This window comes from Solea solea, chromosome 21 (assembly GCF_958295425.1).
Source record: "Solea solea chromosome 21, fSolSol10.1, whole genome shotgun sequence".
Lineage (NCBI taxonomy): Eukaryota > Metazoa > Chordata > Actinopteri > Pleuronectiformes > Soleidae > Solea > Solea solea.
In genome coordinates, this window is record NC_081154.1 from 4,283,824 (window position 1) to 4,297,609 (window position 13,786).

Consider the following 13,786-nt stretch of genomic DNA (forward strand, 5'->3'; position numbering starts at 1 on the left):
TATAGATGTATGTCTATGTATATATATACATATATATGTATGTATGTATATATACATATATATATATATATATATATATGTATATATACACATATATGTATATACATATATACACATATATGTGTATATATATATATACATATTTCTGGGGTGATTCACAATTTATAAAAAAATCAAGTATCCTAAGTAATATCTATTTATAAACAGAGGAATATGAATTTTGTACAATATGTTACAATATGCAAAACAGAATAAATTAAATGCCAACAGTCTAAAAAAGAGTGAATTAAAACAAGTAAACCTAAGTAACTAAGTGTTGGAATATGCTACAACAAAATAAATGGGAGCACAATTGTATACTGTAACTGTATAAATACTGTAACTATAAGATTAAATTAATATTGAGAACAAAGAGTGGACAGAGAGAGGCATGTAATTATTCGAGAGCTTGAGCAAATAAACCTTAGTAAGAATAGTTTATTGTCCGATTTGTGGTGTTTATTTTGCATCTGGAGCAGCAGGTTGTCATAGTAGTAAGGGCAGATGAAGATGAAGATGAAGAAGAAGCAGCAGCAGCAGCAGCGAGAGTGTCTGAGGTTCAGCTGTAATCTGCGCCTGCCGTCTGGATGTCATGTCCATGTTTCTTTCACACGATGAAGCTCTCGTCCCCGACTGTCGCTGGCTGATGAATGGACAGAATGCTCGGTCAGGGAGCTGTGATGCTTTCAACGCTCGGTCCATTTCTCCCTCCACATGGGGCAGCTCCCACCTAAACGATCGACTCAAAACATAACAGCAGGCGGCGGGAAAAGAGGGAAAGAATGGAGGGCAAGAAAACAAGAGGTGAAATGTAGACTTTAATAAAACTTTAATACAGGACACGAGGGAGGAAAGAACGGAGGACGAAGTAAAAAACAAGAACAGGAAGCAGATGGTACGAGGTAGGAAACTGTATTAGTTGTAAAAGGAGAGACAGTAGATAAACAAGAGGAAGAGGAATATTAATATAGGAAAGGAAGAGAAGAGGGCAGGTAAGGAGACGGAAAGGTCAATAAGAGAGGAACAATGGATGAAAGGAGGGAAGTAAAGGAGTGAACAGTTGAGAAAAGGAGGGTAAAAATACATGAGAAAAATTAGGAAAATGAGGGAGAGAATTGATGGTGGAGGAAAGTAGAGCCAAAATGGAGGGAGAAACTACAATATAACACTTATACAAAGAATAGAGAATGTAAATAAATAGTTTTGTGTGTATTGTTGTGCACAGAAATAAAAGCTTAAATAACGATTTATGACTTGACTCCTGTTGACAACCACTTCAGTTAGCTTGATGTGTTTGACCAGCTGCAGGTGGATGGAAGTTACATAAACACATATGTTAATAATGACAATTAAATAAAAATATATGTAATTAATGTAAACAAGTAAATGTAGGGAGCTTCCTGATGTATTTTCATCCAGCAGGTGTCACGGAATTTACAGTATAGTGACTACAAAGGAAATGAAAGGAAAAAAGGTAGCGTGAGGTTACGTAAACACAGCATCCATGCTAAAAGTACTGCGAACTACACTTCCCAGAATGCCCTGCGCGAAGGTAGCGTGGACGTGTGCAGCTGTCAGTAGACACATACTGCACCCTTCTATCTCTCTTTATCGCCAGGAATTGAGAACTTTGCCCTCGGTGTTGCGCAGTTTTCTCTGTCGCAGGTGAAAGACATTCGCTGAGAGTTCACTCCTGTGAGTGAATGAGCCTCAGTGACGGTGATAATCCGGCGGGAGCTCGTCCCCCTGTACCGCTCGACTGCTGCGGAGGACTCAACAACGTGGATTACTCAAAGGTAAAAACATCAAACACCTCCATTGTGGAGTCTCCGTGTTTCTCTGACCCTCACACGAAACTGTCCCGACCACCTGCGACTTTCGGTTTCACTCGGTTTAATTCGTGATGAGTTTGAACCGCTTGTCAACCGGAACTTGACTGCGGGCTTTTCAAAATAAAAACACATATAGATTTATTGTCTTGGCCAAAGCATAAACACACATTTTAATGGTTTAGTAAAACATTTTTAATATGAATACAAAAAAGGAATACCGACCACTTGGAGATTATCAAACTTAAAGGTCCAGTTTTAACATTTAGGAGGCTTTATTGGCTTTATTATTTACCTTTTTTTTTTTTTTTAAACTAAAAAAAACGACTAAAATATATTTTTGTGTACTGACTCAAACGTGTACTTTTTCATCTGTAAACATTAAGATGCCAGTATTTATAATAATGATTGCATATTAGAGCCTAAAATCTTACCGTCATCAAGATTCCTATCAACATTTTGAGCCATAAATACCTCTTTTGACATCATTTTCATTATGTTGCAATAGTCTCCATTGCCTCTGCTAAAATAAAGCTTAAAACTGTCCTTAAAAACTTGTTTTCCATATAGTTGTAATAACTTATCTGACTGTCTTCTCAGTCTGTTGTCATTCTTAGTTTGAGAATGATTCCCTGCAGTGGTTAAGAATCATCTTTAATAGAATAAATTACAAATGAATGAATATAAAATTAAGATTTTGTGGGTTATGATGAGTCACGGCCACCAACAAAAATTAATGTAGCTCTTTGCTACAATAACAAGTTCATGGTCAGATTTCATCCATAACCACATTCGAGAGATAATTTGTCTTATTAAAAAAACAATTAAATCACTCAACTATTGTTAGGTTCTAGCTCTCTCTTCAACACTAGAATACGATATCATTTTTACACACACATTTGCTGCATTTATAGTCTTATTCCTACAGAATTAAGTTTGTCAAACTTAATTCTTCATTTTTTTTATTTTATCTGCCTATGCTCCACCGATTTAATCTTTTTTATAAATCGACTTTTTGTTCTTATTTGGCCCCCAAAACATTGTTTTCAAGACACACGCTTTAAAAATAAACTGATTTCCTCAGAAGCCCTTTAGCAGTAAACACTGGACCCATCACGTTGTGTTGTTTTTACTTGCTTCTCTATCAGGGTCAACACATAAAATCGAACCAGCAGTTTAATATAAAATAAGAGGTCAGTCAGTCCAACTGTGAGAGGAGTTAAATGTCTTGTGGCTGATTTGTTTTGCCCCTCAGGCCCAAAACCCTGATTTGATTCCCGCCCGCAAAACAAAGTGAGGACACTGAAAGACCTGAAAGACACTTTGTTGTGTTTCCATCTCTGGCGTCATAGGACTTAAACTGGGAAACCACACAGAAGCTCCCAGCGTGTGACAGGGGGCGAAAAATGTGATTTGGGTTATGACAATCAGAACAATAAATTAAGTGTGGTGAAGTTCATGGAGTTTTATTACAGGCGGTGTAGCCCTTAAATCAGAGTCTCAAACTCGCAGGTCCGCAGGCCACATGCGGCCCCCTGACTCAATTTAATGCGGCCCACCACTTCCTATGAACTGGAACTGGCCCGTGAACTCTAGATTATAGACATAATATAATATTAAATATGATTATTAACTATTGTCATAAATGCTGAGCAATATTCTAATAACAATAATATATTAGATTATATATGTATATATCACACTTTTATATTTTATATAACATGTAATGCAGAATTATTTATATCAGCTTGTTTAGTAAAAACTGTTTTTGTTCCATATCTTAACTAACACTTCTTCTGTGAAATATCATCATGAATATTGTTGATTTTAAGGTAATTTCCCACAGTTTATAACTATTTACTCATGACCAGAGTGATCGCTCATTGGCCCCCAGGTCACTTGAGTTCAGGACCCCTGCCTTAAAGGGATAGTAACATTTATTTATTTATTTATTTATTTAACAGAGTGATTGCATAACTTATTGTCAGATGGTCAGTGCTAACAGCACCACGTGTAGCCCTTAATAGACAAAATCATATTCGGCTTAGGGGTCCAGAAAGGCTTGGGCCGGCCCTGTTCTGCTGCCTCATCTATTACATTTAAAATGTGTTATTTTTTTACTTTTGACAGACTTGCTAAACAAGATAACACTTCACCAGTAGCAGTACTTGTGTCCTTGTGAGTTAAAAATGCTGATTTTGTCTTTGGACTATGGTGCAGGAGAGTGAGCAATTTGCAAACTACAGTTTCCAGTCAGAAAAGACTTAAAGTTAAAGCAGGAAACATAGTACTAAGACATCATAGACTTAAGCTGTGTCCCACAGCGACTTAATATCAGACTATAGTAACAAAGGCCACATTTATACGATGACACCTTTTGGTTCATGTCTAATGTGTCTCTCACAGATGGACCTGACCCCGATGGAGGATTTCCTGAAGCACCTCTCCTTTCAAGACTCCAGTTTTTGCATCGCCGTGATCGCCATTATCTTCAACCCCCTCTTCTGGAATGTGGTAAGAACCACCGCGGAATCGTCTTGTACACACGTGGACAAAATTGTTGGTACCCTTCGGTTAATGAAAGAAAAACTCACAATGGTCACAGAAATAACTTGAATCTGACAAAAGTAATAATAAATAAAAATTCTATGAAATTTAACCAATGAAAGTCAGACATTGCTTTTCAACCATGCTTCAACAGAATTATTTAAAAAAAATAAACTCGTGAAACAGGCCTGGACAAAAATGATGGTACCCTTAACTTAATATTTTGTTGCACAACCTTTTGAGGCAATCACTGCAATCAAACGATTCCTGTAACTGTCATTGAGACTTCTGCACCTCTCAGCAGGTATTTTGGCCCACTCCTCATGAGCAAACTGCTCCAGTTGTCTCAGGTTTGAAGGGTGCCTTTTCCAGACAACATGTTTCAGCTCCTTCCAAAGATGCTCAATAGGATTTAGGTCAGGGCTCATAGAAGGCCACTTTAGAGTAGTCCAGTGTTTTCCTCTTAGCCATTCTGGTGTTTTTAGCTGTGTGTTTTGGGTCATTGTCCTGTTGCAAGACCCATGACCTGCGACTGAAACCAAGCTTTCTGACACTGGCCAACACATTTCTCTCTAGAATCCCATGATAGTCTTGAGATTTCCTTGTACCCTGCACAGATTCGAGACACCCTGTGCCAGATGCAGCAAAGCAGCCCCAGAACATAACAGAGCCTCCTCCATGTTTCACAGTAGGGACAGTGTTCTTTTCTTTATATGCTTAATTTTTCCGTCTGTAAACATAGAGCTGATGTGCCTTGGCAAAAAGTTCAATTTTTTGCCAAGATGTAGTTTGAAAATTCCAGTCTGGCTTTTTTATGATTTGTTGTCAACAATGGTGTCCTCCTTGGTCGTCTCCCATTAAGTCCACTTGGGCTCAAACAACAACGGATGGTGCGATCTGACACTGATGTTCCTTGAGCTTGAAGTTCACCTTTAATCTCTTTAGAAGTTGTTCTGGGCTCTTTTGTTACCATTTGTATTATCCGTCTCTTTGATTTGTCATCAATTTTCCTCCTTCGGACACATCCAGGGGGGTTGGCTACAGTCTTGGATCTTACATTTCTGAATAATATGTACAACTGTAGTCACAGGAACATCAAGCTGCTTGGAGATGGTCTTAGAGCCTTTACCTTTAACATGCTTGTCTATCATTTTTTTTTCTAATCTCCTGAGACAACTCTTTCCTTCGCTTTCTCTGGTCCATGTTGAGTGTCACCAAACAGCACAGTAGCCCTATATATAGGCCCACCGACTGATTACAAGATTGTAGACACACCTTGAATTAACATGTCCCTTTAGTCACATTATTTTCAGTCTTTTCTAGGGGTACCATCATTTTTGTCCAGGCCTGTTTCATGAGTTTATTTTTTTAAATAATTCTGTTGAAGCATGGTTGAAAAGCAATGTCTGACTTTCATTGGTTAAATTTCATCGAATTTTTATTTATTATTACTTTTGTCAGATTCAAGTTATTTCTGTGACCATTTTGAGTTTTTCTTTCATTAACCGAAGGGTACCAACAATTTTGTCCACGTGTGTAGATTTTACGTCTTTCAAAATGATCTCATGCAGCCTCACACATGGCCTTCATGGCCTAACCCAGAAAACCAGGTTGAAGGAATATAGACATGTGCAAACCTATGCAAGAAATGTGTTTCATTAAGTCATAGTCAACACCCCATGATATATCATCAGACATGAATGAACACATATTCATTGCATGCAGTATCCTATTCAGCTAAGGAGACTCGGGGAGCGTTCGCAGGTGTAGGTCTGAACACATGGGCACTGACACGGACTGTTTCATGGGCTGTCTTTGTCAAACCAAGGCAAAGTGTCCTGAAGGTGTCCCTGAGCCCTGATTACACCGCCCTCCCTCCCTCCCAGCATTGTGTTTCACAGACAGCAGAGATGTCTGCATGAACTTAACAACTTAATCAGATATTGTTTTTAAGCCTCATTTCATCTTCTGAAGATACATACTGATTATAGTTGATAGCTAATGAAATGCACATCACATTATCTCCCTTTGTGGAATCAGTGTGGTAGTAGTGTTGACTGCTGTGCACTGTTGAAGAAGTTAAAGAGTGATAGATTGTGTATAAAATGGATTATATAACCCGCGTCTCTTACATGTTGGCAAATGGACTTGGGGCAACTTAAAAAGTTACATGTCCAATGTGTAGGAAATATGGTGCTTTTCCATTATACAGTTCTAGCGCCACTCGACTCAGTTTGACTCTACTCTAATCGTTTTTTTTTTTACTTTTCGATTAAAGATACATGCTTTGTTAGTACCTGTTCTGGCGAGGTTCCAAGCGAGCTGAGCCGATACTAAAATGCGACGTCGACAGACTGTCTGTCACTGATAGGTCAGAGAGTGTCCTCACTGGAAGAGTCGTGAGCGCGGCGTCTGACACAGGAATCAATCACCAAACAATGCTGAACTGTAGATCAGTTAAAAAGACTTGAACAATCCTGAAAACGTGCGTTAATCTCCAACTTTTAGCAAGGCCATTTCTAAAATCTCAATATTTAACAGAGGAGGTGTATTTAGCGACAGCACTGCTGAAAGCCAGCTGTTGTGAGCCGAAACACAACCTGTCCAGTGAATGTCAGGCGTCACTGGTCATGCAGATTGTACTAAACTAATGATTCAGTAGCACTAAAAACAACTGCTCTCCTTGTCCCTAGTTTGTGTGTTTGCCACGTATTAAAGGATTGATTATTCAGATTCAGAAAACTTTATTTATCCCTCGAGGGGCAATTCAAGGGCAAAGGGCGGATCATTGAGGGATACAATGTAGGACATCGAGGAAAAGTGCAGTGGATATAGTGTATTATGTCGGCAGGAAAAGCTTCTAAAAAAATTGAACAGCACCAGTGTCAGAATATATTGTAAGAGCTAGTGAAAGTAATGCAGGGTTCACAGCGTGTCGCTCGAACAGGAGCAATTAACAAGATGCATTCAAGAAACCTTGTAAACGTCATTTTTATAAATGCAATCATTGATAAAATACAATAAACATACAATGATTGTATGAATTGTTGTTTTTTAAATGACTCCAGAATGACTTTTTTATATATACTTTTATGTCAGTGTGTGGCCATGTTTTTACAATTGACCAACTATAAAGATCTTTTTGTTTAAGGTTTTTTTTGGACGCTAACTGAATGCCACATGCTCACTCACACACTTTGGATCTTTGGGTGGAAGGGTGACCTTGGACTCAGTTCACCATCACACCTCATCACACAGATACTGTGTGTCTTTGTACAGTACAGCACGTGATCTTAAATCACCCTTTTTGTGCATTGTGGTGGAAGATGAGCTGTAACTGGCTGTAATGGGGGGTTATTGAGGTAAACTTACTTAGATAGACAGGTATTAAGAAACCTTTCTTCTTGTTTGCTTGAGCTACGGAAAAGGTTCCCCGCTTATATTGAGGCGGTGGCGTTTCATTTCATTTGTCATCTCCCATTGATTTCTAATGTTCCAGGTCAAATGTCTTTTGCATGTGAGGGCTGAGATGACAGCCGAGGGGGACTTTGAGTGGAAACCCATCAAATTATGACACTATCTTGCTGGGTTTGGTTCCTCTACACCTTTACATTTATACGAATGACGTCTGATGAATGGAAGAGGTAGCGGGTGGGTGCTTCTTGCCGTCATTTGATGCAGGCAGGCCACACTGTTGCCTTGTTCCACTGGTGTCCACGTGCTGCATGTGCTGTGCTTTTACCTCAGTCCTTGAAAAGTATAGTTTTCACAGCAGGAAACATTTTCTTCCATTTTTTTAAGCGGCTGTGTGAAATACAATTTGACTCTTAAGCTGCTCAGTTTAAATTCTTTATTTTAACTAGTAGATCATGCACTAAAATAATAAAATAATAAAGGGTGAAGCATCTGTGCTTACTGGTTCCTCCAAATTGTCCCACTGAGAACAAGTCTGGGTTGTTCTTAAAGTGGGGGTTTACTTTATTTGCACGGAACACAGTGTCGTGACAAGAATTGTGTTTGTGTGTGTGGCTCAAGATGTACCATCTCCTAAGCTTCTTCTTTGTCGTGTGGTGCAAAATATTCACATTTAAGAAGCTAAAACAATCAGAAATCTTGTTTTAATCACGAAAAAAAGCTTCAAACTGATTCATCGATCAAAATAGTTGACGGTTAATTTAGTATTGGGTATTGGATATTTGGCTTTTTGCTGCTGCTGTATATACACAAACGCTCCCTCGTTCAGGTCTGATAATATTGTGTGACGGAGACTAAAAGTATGCAGCGTACAAATGATGTAGATGTTGCTAAGGTCACTTTATTCTGCTGCGAAACCACAGGGTGAGTCTGTCCGTCCCAATCCACTCACTGATTCTCCCTCTCTCAAAAGGTCATTATGTCACAGTGTCGCTGGCACGCTGACCTCCAATGTCACCAGAAGCCATGGTGACCGTTATACTGTATGTGTCTGATTTTAAAGCCAGAATCACTAAAAGAATGTTCAAAATATCACTTAATATTTGATTGTTCCGCCACACACACACACACACACACACACACACAAACAAAATATTGATTAGATCTTGATTAGTGCATCTTCTGATGAATCACGGTGTTTGATATTGTGTGTGAGGCCCACACAGTGACTCATCCACAGAGTCTTTAAAAGCCTCTGGAAAGAGCAGATGCACTTTGGCACACAGTTAAATTGTCTGTCTGCCTGTCTGTCTGTCATTGACATCGGCATGTCTATCAACGTTGGTCATTCCGAGACTTACGAAAACTCCTCAGCCAACCTGACACCGGAGAGCGTGGTGATTTTCAAAATTAGAGGTTTTCGAAAACTGGCTTTTATTCCAGCAGTGGAAATTACCTGTATCTTTTTTTTTTTTTTTTTTTTACGGACCCTGACCATTGCATTGAATTGTGGCTTTTTGTGGTATCATTTGAACATCCTGTTTTTGTAAAAGCTTTGTGATTTTGTTGACACTTGAGGAGTCAGCCTGTCTCTTAAAAACCTCGCTCATGGTTTTCAGCTCTGGTTGCGTTCACCGTATGGGAGCCGCTTTAGTTCTGTTGCTATTGTGAGCCATTTTCCCGTTTTTTATGTAATACAGTAAAGTACAGGGCACTCGCTACCATTCAGAGCGGCCCACAGGCTGTGTAATATCTCTTATCTAACAGGTGCAATGCATCACTTCCTGTTTGTCTCCACTGGTTGTGCCCTATTGGTTGAGAACTGGGGCAGGAAAGATATTAACATGCTTCAAATTCATCGTGAACATAATGCCCAGCGTGATAACAATGTAAAGGTATAATTCCGTGTCATTATCAACACTGACTCTGTTGACTGAGCCACCGCTGAATGCCGCAGTTTGTGTGGAGATAAAGAAGAACAAGTTTTGACCACTTTGCAAAAGGCTCACCTAGTAAAATCTGTGTCTCCTTAAGTCTGTGATATCATGAGAATGCATTCATGGCTTTATCTTGCCATCACATAGCCTTCATGAGCCTGGAAACTGAAGTTTTGGACTGTACTGTACCAAACTGATTGATTTGACAACATGGCATTACAGGAGTTGTTTTAGATCTTTCTAGGTGACATACACTTAACAAACAAGGCAGCAGTTGACCAGCAGTTGACCAGCAGCTCCTGTGTCTTTGCCAGCGTAAAACTCTTCTCTTCCACCAGAATTGGTGGTTCTAATGGCGAGAAAAAGCGGTGAACACATCTTCAATGTCTATTCTCGACACTTTTCATCATTGATCCTTCCGGTCAAACTCCTCCTCTCGGCGTCTTCTTTCATTCCTTATTCTCACTTCATTTCTGCTCCAATTCTTCCGCTACCTGCTGTTTGCTGCTCTCAGCCTGTCCTGCCACTCTCATCCATTGTCAAAAGCGGGGTCAGTGAATCACACAGTAGTGATTGTCTTTTTTTTTTTTTTTTGTTCCCCTGCGTGACGAGGCCTTCGTCTTTATACGGTTCTTATCGCTGACTCAAACGTCTGTGTGTCTTTTCTTTCTCACCGAACAGATTTGTTTAGTCAATAATAAGCCAAAAAAAGCTAGTGTAATGGGGTCATTTTAGCAAGTTTCATTTCTTTGGACCAGTGTAATCAGCCGTTTTTTGGGGGTCACCTTTCCGGCCAATTGCCTGCCTTGCATACCATGTTGCAACACCTTTCATGAATCCAGCCAGAGCAATAAAAAGTCAAGAAAAAGAGTCCATAAAAATGGATGAGGCCATTAGACGGTGACTCTATTGGTTTTCATGTAAGTCGATGTAAGGAAATAACCATAATATTCCCCAGTGTGATTTCAGTCGGTGAACATTTTCCCCTGGAAAAAAAGGTTTTAGCGTCAAGTGTAGTTTCAGGACTTCTTCAATACAGCATGATGTCAGTATTGTAAATGATGGCCCCATTTAAATGGACAAAGCACAGCGTGTATTGAGACACGGACGCAATGTGATTTAGAGCTCATGCCGTGCAGTAGATTCATGGTTTCAGATGTACTGTAGGTGTAGGAGCTCATTCAGGCACCTACTCTTCCAGATATTATTTTTGGGTGTTCAGAAAGTCGCACTTAAGGTCACACCCTTGATAGTGGACGTCGCAGTGAGTTGCCACTCAAGGAAAATGGAGGACATCCCTCAGAGGAATTTGCACAATCATTGAGAATAGCACATATGCACACCTTTTAAATGACAGTGTGTTTATCCCATTATTGTCATTGCTACCACTGTCAGGAACAATCGAACAATGCTTTTTGCAATGAATGCATGAATAATGGATCCGCGTTGCTGCACCGCCACACTGCGGACGTGTCCTCGCTCACACACAGGCTCAAAGTAGGCCTCTAACAGTTTTCTTGTTACATGAGCCTCGCGGTCATAAACACAACTTTTTAGCTTCGGCTCCTGACTCGCAGTGGATTCTGCATGATAGCCTTGTGATGCGTTTCACTTTGCTTTTGTAATCAATGTGTTTTGGTTTTTTTTTTAGTTCAAATCATCAGCCCGCTTACATAAACGTGTCTACTCCGTCAGTGACACTGAACTTTGTCCTGCAGGCATGAAAGGGGTATCTTGCTAAATCACTGCCTTGTTTTTCAGCAGCTGATTTTGGACATTGTTGTACAGTCGATGTTTTTCAGAAAATCAGAAAAGAAAAATCAGAAAAAGTTGTTTTTTGGTTGACACCGTTTTATCACGCAAGGTTATGTAACGAAGTGAATATTAAAAACTGCTCAGTAACATTTGGGCTACAATATATGAATCACCAACTATTTTCATAAATGGTTAGTGGGTTTGAGTCTTAATAATTAAATCTTAGAAGGTGAATATTGTCTGGTTTCTTTGCTGCTTATAACAAACAAATAACAATAATAATAATAATGATGATAATAAAACTTGACATTTGAGAACGCCATGGTTTTCGAGGTTTGGGAAAAACACCAATCAACACTTTTTTATCATTTTCTGACATTTTATGCACCAAAAAACAAATGATTAATGTTGCATCCCTCAATAGGATCATTGAAAAGATGTACAGAATCTCTGTGATGCTTACATTTTTGTTAAAACTGCCTCTAGTGTGTTAAAAGTCAACTCAACTATATTTTGCTTTCCTTAGTTCAATGAAAGTAAAAAAATAATCCTGACACAGATGACAAATCCAGCTCCAAGGTAACTTTGAACTCATTAAATATGTTCCACATTAGAGATTAATTTAACTAATATGAGGGAGGGGAGGGTTTTTCTCTCAGGCCTTTGACTTTTTTCATTACATTTGTGCACTTTTGAGTTTTTCTGGAATGAGTCATTGTGATGGAGTTTACACTTAAAGTTCTCCGGCGGAAAAGTTAAAAAGTTAAAGCCACAAGTGAATTTAAACCTTTCTTTTTAATCCACATTATTTGCATCTTTTATATCCTTGCAAACTTGTTTCCTGGGCAACAGAAACAGTAAGAGGAAATAAGGCACATGATATGAATTAGAGATCAACAGATGTGTACTTATTTATAGCCACTGCTCAAAATCCTTGTAAATAAGTGCAGCGAATATTATGGTCAATGGTTATCCTTTTTGTAGGCAAATGTCATTGAATAACAATTTAATAATAATACCAAAACATTCAATACATGGAACTGAATCAGAAAGATTTTGTAAAGTAAACTTGTGGAAGAAATAATAGCGTTTTTTTTACATACGTAATCGTCATACTATCCATTCAATTCAGCCGATGCTGATTCCCGCACGATTCCTCGTTCAAATCACATCTGTTCTCTCTTTTCTGGAAGGCAACAGGTTGCCTCAGGCTCAGCAGATACCTTAACAGTTTCAAAGTCAGATCTGGTGCTAAATGAGTCAAACTCGTTAGATAAATGTCACGGTGACACCGAGGCTCCGGGGAGAGTGGCTAGCCTGCTACTACTTAATCTCCACGTCTTAAACTGACATCTCAGCTGGAATCGAGTGCACGTCAGGCTTTAGATAAGAGCATGTGGGAACAGACTGTGTAACCACAGCTGCATGAAGGCTGCAGTGCAAGCACTTTTCTGCTGACCTTCACATAAAGAGGCAGCAGGTTCAGCGGGAGAGGCTTGAATGAAATTGTTAGAAATCGCTTTGGAAATGTTCTATTTTTGAAACCGATGAAAAGGAGGTGACTTGCAAACTGGAGCGTATGATGTAACATGAGTGTTTTCTTCCGTCTGATGGCCAGAATTGTTATTCATAGCTTAAAAATAATCACAATGGGTGCGACAGAGGCAGATACAGTTAGGGATGAGCTGATGTGATGCCTGGTACTGGTGTCGGTGCGATACCGACCTGGATCAGTTCGATATTATCAAACATCCGTAAAAATGTAAATAAAAATCATGTTTATTAATTCTTTTATGGGAGTATATGGAACATTTGTTAAACAGTTGGAGAATTATAAGTAGTAAATGCATCAGCTTAAAAGGTGTCAAATCAGACTGATATCGGCATCGTTAGATACTTGAGGTTGTGATATCAGTACCGTAAAAGTGATATCTAGCCATCCTTTGATACAGTAGTATATCATAATTCCTAATCCTAAATATGTTGCCACTTTATCTACATTTATCTATGTAGAGATAGCAATGCTGAGATGGACCTTGATTGGTGTCATTGTTTTGCCTTCAGATATATCTGAAGGGGACAAAAAACATCTAACTGTGACTTTTCTGACGTACTGCGTATTGCAGTTACGATCCGACTTGCAATGTTATTTTGTTTAAGTCACGCTCCACCTCAATATTCACTTTGTTGTAGATTTAAAATGTGATTAAGCGTTGTAAAGCCACTTGACTTGACTTAACATATTAGCTACTATACTCTAATGCA

General features: G+C 39.0%; 1 protein-coding gene across 1 annotated transcript in view; it reads left to right on the forward strand.

The window, feature by feature from the left end:
• Positions 1-1,280: 1,280 nt before the first annotated feature.
• pemt (phosphatidylethanolamine N-methyltransferase) overlaps positions 1,281-13,786 on the forward strand; it is a 44,227-nt gene continuing 31,721 nt past the window's right edge. The window contains exons 1-2 of the mRNA XM_058622057.1: positions 1,281-1,835; positions 4,275-4,382. Of these exons, the coding sequence (XP_058478040.1) occupies positions 1,743-1,835; positions 4,275-4,382 (201 nt within the window). The 5' untranslated portion in view covers positions 1,281-1,742. The remainder of the gene's footprint in view (positions 1,836-4,274; positions 4,383-13,786) is intronic.